General features: G+C 36.9%; 1 protein-coding gene and 2 pseudogenes across 1 annotated transcript; 2 read left to right on the plus strand and 1 right to left on the minus strand.

Annotated features, from left to right (window-relative positions):
- Window positions 1–544: 544 nt before the first annotated feature.
- On the plus strand, window positions 545–2,475 carry LOC120215631 (squamosa promoter-binding-like protein 7). The gene is made up of 3 exons (XM_039213262.1): window positions 545–1,254; window positions 1,512–1,630; window positions 2,024–2,475. Exons 1-3 carry the CDS (start codon window positions 545–547, stop codon window positions 2,461–2,463), a joined length of 1,269 nt encoding a protein of 422 aa, XP_039069193.1. The 3' UTR covers window positions 2,464–2,475.
- A 1,142-nt stretch (window positions 2,476–3,617) lies between these two features.
- On the minus strand, window positions 3,618–5,546 carry LOC120215668 (annotated as a pseudogene).
- An 821-nt stretch (window positions 5,547–6,367) lies between these two features.
- Window positions 6,368–7,760, plus strand: LOC120214743 (annotated as a pseudogene).
- Window positions 7,761–17,739: the final 9,979 nt, after the last annotated feature.

A 17,739-nucleotide genomic window follows, 5' to 3' on the forward strand; every position in this document is an offset into this window, starting at 1 on the left:
TATATTTTATTATAATATTATTTTTAAAATTTAGAAATCAATTAAAATTTATACCTTATATGTTTTAAAAGATAAAATAGAGCGAAGGCTTCTTTATGGTTCAGTTGTCATCCTGAAGCAAGAATAAATTTATGAAAACTGACCTTTTGGAGTCTCATCAGGCATTTATCTGTCACAGTCTCCGCTTGGGCAAAAACTTAGCAAGGTGCAGGTGCAGCTTTTCTCTTTCTCAAGCTCCATCATTCATCTCCCCCACCATTCTACTTTAGACTACAATTCAATAACCAATAAACCTAACCCCCTCCTTCATTTGTAATTCTATTATTCATTCTCCATTCCTTATAACCTCAAAAGAATAAAATAAAATTTCTTCTTTTGTGTGAAACAACCAGACGATGCTTCAGTCCTCTCTTCGTACGCTAACCCAGCAAAGGTAAGCAAAAAAAAGAAGTATCCCAAAGCTATCGACAGTTGCATCTTAATCATATTTTATTCTTACACAGAGGACAGTGCTAGCTGCAAACGCAACCGAAGGACAGGGAATATGGAAAATGGCTGGAGCATGTTCCCGGGGAACCATGGCCAAACTGGTTATAGCAACATTAATATGACCTGGGATGTACGGGAGCTTAATCCTACTGCAGGTACGAGATTCGAATGGGGAGACAACAATAGTATCAACGCCTTCAATTTGTACCCCACCGTTAGTAGTAGCGGCAGCACCGCCGCTACCAGGGCAGAGATTGTTTCATCACCCTCCTCGACACTTCCTGAGTTAAGTACTGCCCCATCGCTTATGTTCTTTCCTCACCATGTCAATGCCACGCTCGCCCATCACTTGAGCCAGGAACACTCGGTTTATACCGGCGATGGATCTCGTATGCACCCCGACCCTCACCTCGTTTGCTTGAATCTAGGCAAGAGGCACTACTTCGAGGATTCCTCCGCATCTATGACTGAGCGACACCTGGTCGGTGGTGATGGGTTCTCCGTAGGAAAGAAAGGCAAAGCGTGCTACCATATTAGTGGTGGCGAAAGCGGCGGCGTTGGTGGTGGTGTTGAGCCTCCTTCGTCATCTATAGCCGTCATGGGGACTCCGGCGACGGTACCACGGTGTCTAGTGGAAGGTTGCGATGTTGAGCTTGTGAATGCAAAAGAGTATCACCGGAGGCATAAAGTTTGTGAGATGCACTCGAAGGCACCCAAGGTGGTTGTGCTAGGGTTAGAGCAGCGTTTCTGTCAGCAGTGTAGCAGGTGACCCCTTTCAATTCTACCATTCATTTATCTTTTTCCATTATACGGCTAAAAGTATGAACAAAAAGGTACATTACTCTTCAGTTGCATTTCCCATTTTATCTAAGCAACATTTTTGTTTTTGCTTTCCTGCATTTGTCTTCATTCCTTTACTTTTTCCTATTAGGGTTATATATATTTTTATACCGACATGAAAGTAATAAGGAAATTGCGGTAATTTATAAAGAGATGATGTATGCATGTGGAAATGGGCATAGGTTTCATGTGGTGTCAGAATTTGACGACTCGAAGAGGAGTTGCAGAAGGAAATTGGCTGGCCACAATGAGCGTAGGAGGAAAACAGCTCATGATTCTTCTTCTAAGAACTCTGCTCAAGGTACTCTCTTTTTGCTTTTTTAGTCGATTCTTTAATGTATATGATAGTGTTGTTTATGGTTAGTTTTCCTTCTTTTTTTCTTTTGCAGTATGTTCATGCTGACGCTGAACTTACTAGTTGGAAAGTGCATTTTATTACAATGATTTATGAATCTTCTCCATCAGCGCTTTGTTTTTTATGTCATTTATTTGCTTTTGATCTGATCAAGATTTCCATCTGCTGAGATGGTCACAGTTGAATCCCTGTAGTTTGAATACTGTGCTGATATTCAATTACTATTGACTAAACACATGAACGGACTATTGTTCAACTAGTGAGACTCGGAACTGTACTTAGTAGTTAGAAGTTAATTGTCTGAATTATGAACTCAGCTGAAAGTATGTTGTCCAGCAGATAATAAATTGATGACCGGGAGATTTCCATACCACCTATCGTCTTCAAATGGACGTGCTCACTCTCTTCTGTCATCTACATCTGATTCATGGATCTCCCCGTCTGATCTTTCCACAAGATCTAGTGCGGCCTTACGTGAGCTGATTGCTGAAAATCGTGCTGCTGTGCTGGCCGAGCAGCTTGTGCTCGATCGAGACTGGCATTTGAACCATGGAATGGAACATCTTGGAGATGCCCATCCTGCTTCCGACGTTCAGCAGCATCCTTTGTTTCCTCAGGGCTGGGACAAGTTCCAGGAAACTGGTGCTGGGTTGACATTGAATCTTATGCAAGCTTCAAGCTCGGCGTCCGGAATGTTGTCTGTGAGGGCAAAAGCCGAGGACGATGAAGAAGAGTGTTCGGAGTTGTGGAATTCCTTGGAGGGAACACATGTAGTGTGAACTGGAATTCCCATTGTTATTTGGCTTCTAATTGCCTATTTACCTGGATCATTGCTTGATTTTGCAACTACAATTATCATCACCTTTTTAACAGTAACTTCTTACGTTTGTTTAATTGTTTTCATATAGCTTTGTGTATCTCACCTATTCGGTTTCTTCATGAAGTCATCCTTCTACTGTATGTTAAATTAATGGATAACATCTTTTTTTTTCTTTAAACTAAAGCTAAAAATTTATTTTAATATTTTTTCAATCTTTCTAAACAATAATTACAAAATAAATTAAAAGAAGCTGCGAATATGTAAAAACTCCATCTTGCAGGAGAGATTCGATGATACCAAGAATGATCATAGTGTTTAGATCCATAGGAGAAGACCGACTGTTTCGATCCAAAGGAGAAGATTGTCAGTTTCTCTCGAACTTGGGCAATGAATTACACCAATTTCCCGAAACTGTTGAGGATGATACAGGCAGGCAGAAATCAAGATCTTGAAGAACTAATGCCTCTATCAGATTTCGATGATGACTCGTATTCTGCTTCAGTGTCGAGTTTCAGCTGATTTATCGATACTAGATAGCTGCCATTTTTGAGACTCTGATAGGGGATTAACTGGAGAGGAATGCGAGTGCTCCACGGCACAAAGTATGCCTCAATTTTTCAGTTTTTACGTAGGTAATGCCGCAGTCACGGATCAGGAGTGTATGTGCTGCTGAAAACTATCTTGGACAGTACATGGATTTTCCCAATCATATGGCAAACACAATCTTTCAAGGTTGAATTGAGGTCACAAAGTGATACGTTAAGGCCAGAGCTATAGCCAAAAAAAATGACTTTCACACAAAGAAATGGCAAAATCTAGATGTTTAAGTGGAGTTAAGATGCAGAGATCATGTTCACAAGTTTAGGAAGCTATTAATTTCAAGAATGCGGTGACAGTTAAGCTCGAAAGGTTCTCAAAGTTCAACAGAAATCCCGAGAAACTATTTGCAGAGGAAGTGGTGAATGCGGCGAGCAATAATGAAAGATGCAGCATATGAACTTTGCCTCTATGGCTCTCTTGTATGTTAGTGAACAAACAAAGATAGGTAAGATAAAAACGCATAATGTGTAGATTCAAAGACGTAGTTCTTCTCAAAACCAATGTTAACAGAGCAGTCAACAACGCAATGATTGATAAATTTTGTCCATGCTCCTTTATCTATCAGATGTTTCTGTTCAAATATAATTCCCACCAATTTCATTGTCACCTCCCTATAAAGAGCAATGTTCACATCAGACAGATATCACAAATCTGCAAATAAGAACAAACAATGGTAGTTTCAAATTAGGCGATTTTAAACATAAATCATCCATAGAAAAGATAAGTGTGCATGATGATGTTTGAGCTAAAAACACTAGAAGCAGCCTTTGTTTCTGTCAGTGGTGGCTGGCGAGCGGGAGGAGTGGGGCAGGGAACCAAGTGAAAACAAGATAAGTGCATTAAGCATAAATCTGAATGGTCTCGGAATATGATATTGACCTTCCTGACATTCAACTAAAGTAGGAAGGGAGAAAAACTATCAAAGAGAAGGAACTAAATGTTATTTACAGTCGCACATTTGCAAAAATGGAAACGGCAGCCTCACATAACTCGAGGGATAAAAAAATGAACATTTAGAATTCAGCCTTTGTGCAGCTGAATGCACTAGTGAAGAAGTAGCATGTTTGCATACAATAAATCACTACAATGCAAGAAATGGACCATGCTAAGAAATACATCATGTAGCCTGCTTCCTAAGTTACTGAAACAAAAAAATAAGAGATGAATAAAATTTCCATTTAGTAGCTTCTTCATCTTACAAATCCATCCTTTATGATTATCATGACAATCAGCTGTCTATTAGCAGTTGGCATAAATAAAGTGAAGACATAGTTGAAGAAACCTATGATCAAAGCTACCACACAGAATAGGATAAATATCATTTGTTACCACGAAGGATAGAGATAGACTGATATCTAATCAATTTTACTTACCATGGTTTATCTTTTAACGCCACCAAGGATCTAAGAACGCCAGGGCTAATCTTGTCAGCAAGGACACCTTTTTCTGATATCAAAAAGGATTTCTCCTTCACATAGCTTTGAAGTTTCTGAGCTTCAAGATCCAGATTTGTTTTATCTGAATAACAGCAAGGACAAGAATTAAACTTCAAAGTTCAAGCACATGAATCATGAACAAAACTGGGAAAATCCTAGCAATTATTAATTAGAATTCCGAATCATGCTCTATGCCCCCAATTACCATAATGTTACCGTGTTAGTGAAAACAATAACACCAACAACAATTGATTGAGTTGGCGTCAAGCAACAAAATCCAATCTGTTCTTCAACTACTCAACAAAGCTCTATACAGAAAGTGAAGAATAACTCCATTTAATTTTCTACATTAATTAAACACCAAAGTCTTAAAAATAATTTAACTTGCAAATCAAACCCGTCTCTAAATAGTGTGAGCAGCATGAAACGGTATCTTCGCAAAAACATCAGTTCCTGGGAACATCACCCATGTCCGCTCATTTGAGTCATGGTTGCCACAAGTAGCACAAATCTCCTTTACCAAAGGTCTTAATCCAGGGTTTCCAATATCCTTCATCATTGACTCAAAAGGGGATGGAACACTAGTTTTGTCGTCCGAGCCCTCTTCCTCAGTGCAGTAAGCGCTTCCCTGTTCCCATTCCTCGCTTTATCATTTTCAACCAGCTGCACTTACAAATTAATATGACTTTAAAACATTGAATTATTTAAAAATGGAAAAAAAAAACTTTAACTTGCACCAAAGGGTAGTCTATATTAACTTTTTTAATAAAGGAATGGAAGAAGCTATAATTTGTCGACCTGGATGAATAATTTTATTGGCCTACTCAGCCTGGTGAAGTTGTCTGTTCTAGAAATTGAGAGTCCGAATATAAACTAAGGCTTACCTGATGTCTGGCTAATAGCAAGTGTTCAGCTTCAGTTTCAAGTTCAATCAAACTTTGCTGCAATAGCTTCATATTCTCATCCATTCCAAATCCCTTAAAATTAACCCTTTACCTGAAATTGAACAACGTTCATACAAAACTGAAAATGGACAAAAATTCTAGAACTTTAATATTTAAGGCAAAATAAAGCTAGTACTTTTAATCAAGCCTTAAGAGTTAGATGGAAAATGAGAGGAACAAAAGGAACTTGCTTAGACTGAACAGTCTCCGGTTTGCTAATTCTATAAAAAAGTCGTAGATTGTATTGAAAAAACAGTGATAAATCAGGAATAAATCCAGTAACAAGGTTTATACGAGGAAAGATACCAGCGATAGAAACTGTAGCAAACTCCGCACTGCTCTCAGCTTTATCACAAAGCCTTCCGCAATTTCTCCAGGTAATATAAGAGTTATTTTACAAGAAATATTCCCAGATGATTAACCGAGTATATGAATTTGTTTTATACCATTCAGGGGGAAAAGAGAAAAAGAATAAAAATATGTAGGAAAAAACCCAGATGAAATAAAGCATTAGCAAATCAATTGGAGGAAAAACACTATTACCCATAAACGAAAATAGGATAAAGTTAAGAATGGTCACTAAACTCCTGAAATAATGTTTTTGATCACTAACCTTTCAAAAATTATACAATATGCATAGTATTTTGATTTTGTTACAAAATAGGCACCACCGTGACGCATAAAAATTGCATTAATCCTAGAAGAAAAAAAAACCCATATCAATGGGCCTTAAACGCTATTAGACTGTTACGCGAAATCCAAAGTCAAAAACCCAGTTCGGCACAGTGTATTTCTGCTGCGGAACGGTAGCTTGCACGACATTTTGGCTCCTCGTCTCCACGGTTACTGAACAATTGAGCTAAGGCTTCGAGTAATCGAGTGAAAATCCGAATTGCAGAGTTTGAAGCGTTTGGTAACAAGTCTTCGTCGTGACAGTCTATTCCGGTTCAAGAGAAACCTATCCCCTCTTCCAATCAATTCCTCTGTTGGTGATCTTCAAAATGAAGTCAGTTCACTTCTCTTTTGGAACCTTGAATTCGATCAATTTTAGGTATCGATGATATATGTACTTATGTATGTATGTGCACATAATGTTGTAGGTGCTTGTTGAAGGTAGAGCTACTTCTCGAATAGCGATTCTCCACAGACCTTCATCTCTCAATGCTCTCAATACAAACGTAGTAAAGTTCCTCATTGCATTTCAATTGCGTTTCGGAACTTCTGTTACGTTATCTAGGGTTTATTGTTTATATTCTTTCTATTAGATTAACAATTTACGGGGAAGGATTTCAATTTACAGTGCGCTAGGTTGCACGAACTGTACGCATCTTGGGAAAATGATCCAAATATCGGATTTGTGGTCATGAAGGTAATTTCGATTTTTTTTCTTTTAAAAGAATTAAGTGCTATATTAACGGTATAGTAAAATATTAAGTGACAACTGAGGAACTTCATTTTTGGGATAATTAAAGGGCAGTGGAAGGGCATTTTGTGCAGGTGGAGATATTGTTGCTCTATATCATTTGATAAATGAAGGTAAAAACTAGATGAATAAAATGAATGCTAAATAGATTTTAATATGTGAAGTATGTCTTTAAACATTATTTATTGGATGGTTGATTATTCATGGTTATTAACCTTTTAAACTGTCTTAGTGCAGGGAAGATAGAAGAGTGTAAGGAACTTTTTAGGACGGCTTATAGCTTTATATACCATGTCGGTACATATTTGAAGCCACATGTAAGTGTTCAGTTTCTGTTCTTTGTATATTAAGAATCATCACTTGTTGTTGGTGATTTTTTCTTTCTGAAGTTTATTGAAACAATATTTTTGTGTGGTTGTTCTGGTGAATTGATGATAGGAGATATGTATATTGGTTTTTCTTTTTGGTGGTGACACAAAGTAATGATTTGTTTCTAGTTGGCTATTTTAAATGGAATTACTATGGGTGGTGGAGCTGGAATTTCAATACCTGGGACATTTCGGCTTGCGACTGGTAGAACTGTATGTTACAATGATTTACTTTCCGATATTTTCTGATGTTTCTTGGTTCACTGCTGGATATTTATTCTTTTTCCTCGTAATCATCTTGTTTAAGGGATTCTTTTTGAACTTAAATAGTAGTTTTTCATCATGTCACTTTCTCTGTTCATAATAATAAACTTGCTAGTTGGGAACGCAAGTAACTTAACCACAAAGTTTTACAGGTTTTTGCTACCCCTGAAACTTAGATTGGCTTCCATCCTGATGCAGCAGCATCCTTTCACCTCTCTTGATTACCTGGTCACTTAGCTAGGCCTTTACAGTATGATTTCTTTACGCTCGTTCCACTTTGCTTTTCATTGATGGTTTCTTGGATTTTTAATGTATAGTTTAATCATGGATTTATTGTGTTAATAAAACTTCTGATCTTCCTTCCAATTTGTTATTTTTCTAAGTTTAACGTTGTTAGAATATTCCTATAACATGTATATCAAGCTTGATTTTATTTATATATGCACTAATATCTTAGACAAACTTGTTTGCAGGAGAGTAATTGGGTCTGACAGGAGAAAAACTCAGTGGAGCTGAAATGATTTCTTGTGGTGTTGCAACACAACTCTCACACACTGAGGTTAGTAATGATGAAGAGCATGTGTATTTCTTCTCCTTATAATTTATTGATCTTTCCTGGTTATGTATTGGTGTATTTTGTTCCTGTACAGAAGCTTCCACTGATTGAAGAAGAGCTTGGAAATTTGGTCACTGATGATCCTTCTGTCATTGACTCTACATTTGGAGAAATATAGTGATGTTGCCTATCCTGAAAAGATCGGTGCGCACAGGTTTGTTTTCTCATATAGGAGACCATATTTCTGTAACTGGTTGTAACTGCTAGCATTTCAGTGCTCTCTAGTGTCTAGTCCTTTTTTTTTTGTCATAATCTACTATCGTAATTTTTAGTATATTCTAATTATGCGTATTACATATATAGGATGAAGTGCTTTATAAATGTTTTGGCCATGACACAGTTGAAGAAATTATCGATGCTATGGTAAGCATTTTCTTTCTGTTTGACTTTTTTCAGACTGATGTACCCATAATGGTAATATCTGCAGGAAAGTGAAGCATCTGCAACAAATGACCCATGGTGCAATTCCACATTAAAGAAACTTACACAAGCTTCACCATTGAGTTTAAAGGTTTCTTTGAGATCAGCGAGTCTTCTCAACCACCATCGCCCCCCTTTCTCCCTTTTGAGTGGTATTCAATAATTGCTGATGGTGTCTTTATATATTTTTCAGATACGAGAAGGCAGATTTCAAACCTTCGACCAATGCTGGATTCGAGAGTATCGGATGTCCTGTCAAGGGATATCTAAACAAATCTCTAACGACTTCTGTGAGGTACAAAACCTTTTAGTTTTTACACTTTCCAATTAGTGAATAAAATTTAATTTCAAGGACTTCATGGAATTTGTTCTTTCCTTATTTAGGTTAGAGCACAAGTTGTGGACAAAGACTTTGCTCCAAAGGTACCATTCTTTTACATTCCGATCGCCAAAGGATTTTTTTTGTATATTGTTGCCAAACCCGAGTGTTATTTAAAATCTTGGGGATGTAGTGGGAATCTTCAAGCTTGGAAAAAGTGTCCAATGATATGGTGGATCAGTACTTTGCACCCCTCAGTGAATCTGAGCCAAATCTGGAGCTCCCAACAAAACAGAGAGAAGCATTTAACTAGTTTCAATGGTTGGTTATGCCAAAAGGTTAGAACTATGCATAAAATCTGAATGCATGGGTTCTCACCCTGGAAATGCTGTCTTATTTACATTATTGAAAGCAACCTTGCTATAATTCAGCTGGAAATTAGATGGTATAGCTTCTCCAACATTCATGTTCTCAAATTCAAACTTAATTGGAGATCATGGTGAAGGTGGTTCAACGTACCTATCAATACAGGAGGTTTTTTACTATAGAGATTGTATAAATTAAGTTCTTATATTATTGAATAAATCAATTTGATCTTTCCATTATGAAAATTGGTTTAATTGTCCCTCTAAGAATGGTACAAATTAGTCTCTCTCTGTTAAACAAAACAACTTAATGTATTGATGAAAAAAAATCAAATAAGGCTAATTCTTTTACAAAGTTAATGTTTTCTACTTAGAAAATGACAATTACTGTTCAGCAAAGTCGATATTTTTATAATTTTTTATCGCTTAGCGAAAGAAATTTTTATTTAAATTTGAAATGGGAATGAAAAAAATTTAATATTGTTTTTTAAGGAAATAATGTTAAATTTTGCATGCCTATTATTTATTTCCGTAAGCAATAGATAGATGTGGTTGCATGCCTTTGGGCTTTGGGGGAAATGAGTTCTTTAGAATGATAATGGTGTCACCTTGTTTGGGCTCTCCTACATGTGCATCCACACATCTTGGGAATCTCCCATGTTTTCTTTTGAAACATGATGCCTCCAAAAAACAAAAGTTGGTGTTGGCCAAAAGTAAAACTGTTCATTCCCTCCCATCGCCTTCATTCATAAAAATTTGAATATCCAATTTTGTGAAAAAAATATCCAAATCGGATTTGGGAAAAATCATTTTTTTAACCGGATCAGTTTTTGTTAAACCGATTATTTTAACCGGTTTGGAGAAAAAAAACCTAGACCGGTTTTTTTTACCGGATAAAAAATCGGTTTGAAAAAAACCGATTAAAAACCGATTTTTCCAAAAAAAACCGGTCTGGTTTAAAAAACTAGCCGTTAATATAGCCGTTGGGGGGTTTTTGTGACCGTTTTTGACCGTTTTTTTCTTTAAAAAATTACCATTTTACCACCCTAAACATGTATAAATAGGTTGGGATGTATTTGGTTGATTACAACTTTCTCAAATCTTATTACACAACACTTAAACATCTCTCAAATCTTATTTTTTAATTTTTTGTTCATCATGAGTAACACGCTGAATCTTCCGTCGGGGGAAACCTTGAAGTATTGAGAGTGATCGAACACACTTGAAACAAAGATATTTGGGATCACTACGATTTATGAGATGTCAAATGGCTCGAGGAGGGCGCGTTGTAAACTTTGTCTAAAGTTCTTGCATCGGAAGGAAACACAACGTGAAGAACCATTTGACAAACATGGCACTTCGCTCAAGATCGGATCCTAGTCATCGAATCTTACACCGCAAGGTGGTGTTTTTGTTTACGACAACGAAAAATTACGAGAAGCGTTTACAAAGTTCGTTACAAAAAGCATTGTCGTTCGACCACTTTGATGATGAAGATTTCACGACAACAATTCAACAACTAATGCAACCACGTTATACTCAAGTAAGTCGTACTACCCTTAGAAGAGATGCTATAAAAATGTGGCGTACGGCGAGGGAAAAATGATTTAGGATTCCAAGAACACCGTTATTGTGTCGCTTACATGTGACGTTTGGAGTTCCCCTCATAATACCGGAAATTCTTTTTTATCCGTTACATCACATTGGTTAGATCAAGATATTGGCAAATGATGAAAAGAACAATCGCGTTTGAATTATTCGGTGAGCCGCATACCGGTGCTAATTTATTTACACTTTTAAAAAGGGTAAATTGTCTTTATAAATTAGAAAATAAAGTTTTTCTATATCCTTGATAATGCATCGAAATACAAACGCGGTTCCAAGATTGAAAATATTACTTTCACCGATTTTAGACAGTGCGTTTTTCATACCCATTGCGTTGCACACATAATTAATTTATCCGTGCAAGCCGGTTTGGAGGTTATTGAGCCGATTAGATTAGAATTTAAAACAATGATAAAATCGGTTCTTTGTAACAACAACAAAATACTAAATGATTATAAACGATTTTGTAAGTCCGTTAATAAAAAAGCTTTGGGTCCTAATTTGGATTGTCCAACTCGTTGGAACTCAACTTGGATGATGATGCATACTGCCTTAAGACAAAGGGAAACATTACAAACATTTCACGATCGGCTTTTTGAGAGGGGTCATGTCCCAAACATTTATCCGGATTCGAGTTGGGAAACTATAGCCAAACTAAACCGATTTGCTTGAGGTTTTTAAAAATGCAACAACTTTTTTTACGTGTTTATACCCTACTAGCCCGTTGGTTCTTAATCAAATATTTTTGTTGGCTACCCGACTAAATGACTTTGAATTTGAAACCGAAATTTTTCAAGAAATTTGCTTTGCAATGAAGGAAAACTTTTAAAATATTTTAAGGAGATTCCCCCATTTTTACTTGCCGCCGCTTTAAACCCAACGTTAAATGTTTGTGGGGTTGAAACACTAATTGAACAAATTGCGTTTGCTTTTAATCTAACCGATGATGAACCCACTTTGTCCAAAACCAAATAAATTATTTAACAAATGTTTTCGAGACATGTTTGCAATTTATTTAACTAAATACGGATCAAGTAGTGTAATACACGATCAAATGAGAATGAATGCGGAATCAAACTTACAATTGATGTCGATTTGGAAGCAAACTTACACTTGAAGAAGTCGAACTTGGAATATCCCTCCAACGAAGAAGGCGAAGATGATGAGAAGAGATGGCAATGTAGTTATTTTAAACTTTATTTCAATTATCGTAAACTTTGTTTCAATTATCGAACTTGAAGTTTTAAGTATTTGATTTATCGAACTTGGAAGTTTTTAAGTATTGAATTTATAAAACTTGGAATTTAAGTATTTCAATTATGTTGAGTTAATTAAGGTATCAGAGCTAGATTAGAGTGTAATATCTATTTATTGTCTTTGTGGTTGCCACCAAAAGGTGGATCCTCCAACATAAGAAAATAAGAAGTTATTACCCTTCTGGAAGGTTCCAGAGAACTATTCACGATAGTGAAATAGTGGGAGCTATCCGTAAAAGAAGCTATGGCAACGAAATTTGATATTGAAAAATTCAATGGGAGAAATTTCTCATTGTGGAAATTGAAGATGAAGGCCATCCTAAGGAAAGACGGGTGTCTAGCGGCTATCAATGAAAGACCGGTGGATTTCGCAGATGACATCAAATGGAACGAGATGGACGGGAATGCTATGACAAACTTTCATCTAGCATTAGCAGATGAAGTATTGTCAAGCATCGAGGAGAAGAAGACATCTAAGGAGATATGGGATCATCTTACCAAATTGTACGAGGCCACATCACTACACAATAAAATTTTCCTTAAGAGGAAATTGTACACTCTCCGTATGTCAGAATCTACTTCAGTGACGGAGCACTTAAATACACTGAACACCTTATTTTCTCAGCTTACATCCTTAAGCTGTAAAATAGGAGAACAAGAACGTGCTGAACTTCTACTTCAAAGTCTATCGGATTCATATGATCAACTCATCATCAACTTGACAAACAGTAATGTCACCAGTCTAGTCTTCGATGACGTTACAGCTGCTGTTTACAAGAAGAAATCGGCGCAAGACCAGGAAGATAACAAGCAGAAGCGTGACAACGATGACAACGATGAGAGGGAGATCAACAGAACGTGGCCAAAGCAACAGTCACAACATGGAATCGAAGTCGAGAAGCAAGAATAATTTAAAGTGTTACAACTGTGGAAAGAAGGGTCACTTGAAGAAGGATTGTTGAGTCTAAATAAAAACTCCAATCCACAAGGCAATATCGCAAACACTTCAGATGATGGAGATGCTCTATGTTGTGAAGCATCAACCACCGTGGAAGGAAGAAAACGATTTTCAGATATATGGCTCATTGATTCGGGAGCAACATATCACATGACCTCAATAAGAGAATGGTTTCATCTTTATGAACCTGTCTCAGGAGGATCTGTGTATAGTTGCAATGATCATGCCTTAGAGATCGTTGGCATGGGAACCATCAAATTGAAGACGTATGATGGAACAATTAAAGTTGTTCGAGATGTGCGACACGTGAAAGGTCTGAAGAAAAATTTATTATCCTACGGATTGTTGGATAATAATGCTAGCAAGATTAAACACGGAAAGGAATCATGAAGGTGTTCTGTGGAGCGCTTGTGGTGCTGAAAGGTGAAAAGATAGCTGCAAACTTGTACATGCTAAAGGGAGAGACATTGCTAGAAGCAGAAGCCTCTGTTGCCTCATGTAGTTCAGATTCTGCAATCCTATGGCATAAGAAACTTGGACACATGTCAGAACAAGGAATGAAAGTCCTTATGGAGCAAAAGCTACTTCCAGGCTTAACAAAGGTATCACTTACTTTATGTGAGCATTACATAACAAGTAAGCAGCACCGATTGAAATTCAACACATCAAATTCTAGAGGCAAAAGTGTTCTAGAACTGGTTCACTCTGACGTATGGCAAGCACCAGTTACATCCCTAAGAGGAGCAAAATATTTTTGCCTCATTTATTGATGACTACTCCAGGAGATGTTGGGTGTACCATATTAAGAAGAAGTCCGATGTGTTTTCAACTTTCAAAAACTTCAAAGCGCGGGTGGAACTTGATTCTGGAAATAAAATCAAGTGTTTCAGAACAGATAATGGAGGAGAATACACAAGTGAAGAATTTGATGGCTTTTGCAGGAAAGAAAGCATCAAAAGACAGTTCACAGTGGCGAACACTCCTCAACAAAATGGAGTGGCAGAGCGGATGAACAGAACCTTGTTAGAAAGAACAAGAGCAATGTTGAGGGATGCAGGCCTAGAAAAATCATTCTGGGCAGAAGCAATCAATACCGCCTGTTATTTGGTGAATCGAGCTCCATCAACTGCAATAGAGCTGAAGACACCAATGGAGATGTGGACTGGTAAACCAGTTGTTTATTCAAACCTCCATGTATTTGGAAGTATTGTGTACGTGATGTACAACGCCCAAGAAATTTCAAAGTTGGATCCAAAATCCAGAAAATGTAAATTCTTGGGGTATGCTGATGGAGTAAAGGGGTATCGCTTGTGGGATCCCACTGCCCGCAAAGTGATCATTAGTAGGGATGTTATCTTTGTAGAAGATAAACTACAAAGAAAAGAAGACGATGATAGCGCTGAAAAGTCAGAGACTACTCAGATACATGTGGAAAAAGAGTTTGAAGAAGGAGATTCTTCTGAAGCAGAACCAACACATGATGAACAAGAACCAGAGATTCTGAAGCTCCAACAACTCGTCAATCAGATCGTGTGAGAAGACGTCCCAATTGGCACTCAGATTATGTTATAGTAGGCAAAAGTGTCGAAATGGTGACGATCAAGTGGAGAGGTATCGTGCAAGACTGGTGGTCAAAGGATATGCTCAGAAAGAAGGTATTGATTTCAATGAAATTTTTTCTCCTGTGGTTCGACTAACAACAGTTCGAGTAGTCTTGGCAATGTGTGCTACATTGAATTTACATCTGGAACAGTTAGATGTTAAAACAACTTTTCTTCATGGAAATCTTGAAGAAGAGATTTATATGCTCCAGCCTGAAGGTTTTGAAGAAGACGAAAAGAAGAACTTGGTTTGCAGGTTGAACAAATCTTTGTACGGTCTAAAGCAGGCGCCGAGGTGTTGGTATAAGAGATTTGATTCCTTCATTGTGTGCCTTGGATACAACAGACTTAATGCAGACCCTTGTGCTTATTTCAAGAGGTTTGGTGATAATGATTTTGTTATATTGATGTTGTATGTGGATGACATGTTGGTTGCATGACCCAACAAAGATCATATTGAAGAATTGAAGGCACAACTGGCTAGGGAATTTGAAATGAAGGACTTGGGATCAGCAAACAAGATTCTAGGGATGCAAATTCACCGAGACATAAGTAATAGGAAGATTTGGCTTTCACAAAAGAATTACTTGAAGAAGATATTGTCACGATTCAACATGCAAGATTGTAAGCCAATTTCTACCCCTCTTCCTATTAACTTCAAATTATCCTCCAGTATGAGTCCTAGCAGTGAAGAAGAGAGGATGGAGATGTCTCGAGTACCGTATGCATCAGCAGTGGGAACTTTAATGTTCGCTATGATATGCACAAGACCAGACATTGTACAAGCAGTGGGAGTGGTTAGTCGTTACATGGCGAATCCAGGCAAAGAGCATTGGAATACAATAAAAAAGATCCTAAGATACATCAAAGGGACCTCAAATGTTGCATTATGTTACGGAGGATCAAACTTACTAATTAATGGGTATGTAGATTCTGACTATGCAGGAGATTTGGATAAAAGCAAATCTACTACAGGATATGTGTTCAAAGTTGCTGGTGGAGCTGTAAGCTGGGTTTCAAAATTGCAGTCAGTTGTGGCTACGTCCACAACAGAGGCAGAATATGTAGCAGCTACACAAGCCAGTAAAGAAGCAATTTGGTTGAAGATGCTATTGGAGGAGCTTGGGCACAATCAAGAGTATGTCTCTCTGTTTTGTGATAGTCAAAGCGCCTTGCATCTAGCAAGGAATCCAACATTTCATTCAAGGAATAAGCACAAACGAGTTCAGTACCATTTCATTCGTGAAAAGGTGGAAGAAGAAACGGTAAATATACAGAAGATCCATACCAAAGACAACATAGCAGATTTCATGACGAAGGCGATCAACGCTGATAAATTTACCTGGTGTCGATCCTCTTGTGGCCTGTCAGAGACATAAGCACCATGATGGTACAAGGTAGAAAGAATTGTGTGAAGATATGATTGTTCCAATCAAATCTTCAAGTGGGAGATTGTTGAAATGTCAAAGCTTGGAAAATTGGTTCAAGTTAGGCACCTAATATTGCAATGTCAAAATTAGGTGCAACAATGTCAAAATTAGGTGCAATAATGTTTGAAAATTAAATGGGTAAATTATAAACTTTAGTCACTAAACTTTAGGGTATTTATAAGATTAGTCCTTAAGTTTCAACTATAAATACCCTAGCTCATTTAGCTTCAAAATCATCCCAAAGCATTCTAGTTTTCTTCCAATACTAGAGAGAATTTAGAGAGTTTCTTGAGAGTTGTTTTCTCCTTTTTATCGAGAGAGAATTATCATTGTTTTCTCCTTGGTAGATCGAGAGAGGTTGTAATTCCTATTTTTCTCGTAGTGAAATTCTTCTATCGTTGCCCGTGGTTTTTACCCTAAATTTTTAGGGGTTTTTCACGTAAATTTTGTGTCTCTTTTTATCTTCATTTTTATTTTCTCAAATTATTAGTTGCGATTTTGTTCTATCCGATAGCCGTCTTCCACAACATGTTCTTCATTCAACACCAGTCATCTAAAATCTCATGTACCACAAATGTGCTAATTAAACAAACAGCCAGAAATGTATGAATAAAACTCCCTGCAACTCCTCCATTAAATCCTCATAGACCTTTCATTTCTCTCCAAACTCTCCAAAATTATCACTAACGATTTTCCACACAATTAGGGGCACTATATAGTATATTAATATATAAAGAGATATATTATAGCTCTAATTAGGGGCACATGGACCATCTACTGGAAAAAGGCATTGCAGGTCTTGGAGATCATTGTAATATTTGTCTTTGGGCAGAGCCTTGCCACATCAAACCAACTTCATATATATCTGTCACTCCCTCTTGCAATACTGCTGCATGCTTTCACGTTTGCATGCCCAAGTTTCTGATGTAAGTTTATATCTTTGTCTCCTTGCATCACCATTAATAATATAACCAGAGGTTCTTGGAACTTCCATGGGGACAGCACGACAATAATTTTTAAACAAAATAAATTTAAACTGAAACTTTGATATAATGAAAATTAGAAGCTAAAACCTCATCCGTAACTATGTCAACAAATTCATCATTCGCTTAAAAATAATTAATTATATTCGCATTAACATATATATCTTTGAATTAAAGGACAATTTATGGCACAATAATTGTGATTTGTGAGAGATTGCCCTACATTGTCTAATCCAAACCACCCCTAATTGATTTACTAATCTCCATTAACAAGCTAGTTAAGTCTAATCAAGCAGGGGCCGATCAGCAGCATGTCCATTGTGAACTCTTGGGGAGTTATTCACAAGATGATATACAACAGCCTGTTACTGTTGTTTATTAAAATGATTTCCCTTTAATCTTCAAATGAAGCTTCTCTTTCCTTCTTTTTGTTGCATCTTCTATTTTTTTTTTCCCTTTTGGAGCTTAGTTGAGGCCATTATGCAATTTATGTTTTTGAGTAGTAACCAAACCTCACTTGTTGTCTGGAGCTATATAAATGAACTCAACTTTAATGAACAAATATATTATATATATTTTTGTTTATTTTAAATTTATTTTTATTTATAATATTTTAAAAATATATTATATTCGTTTATTTAAAATTA

This window comes from Hibiscus syriacus, unplaced genomic scaffold (genome assembly GCF_006381635.1).
Source record: "Hibiscus syriacus cultivar Baekdansim isolate YM2019G1 unplaced genomic scaffold, ASM638163v2 tig00000764_pilon, whole genome shotgun sequence".
NCBI lineage: Eukaryota > Viridiplantae > Streptophyta > Magnoliopsida > Malvales > Malvaceae > Hibiscus > Hibiscus syriacus.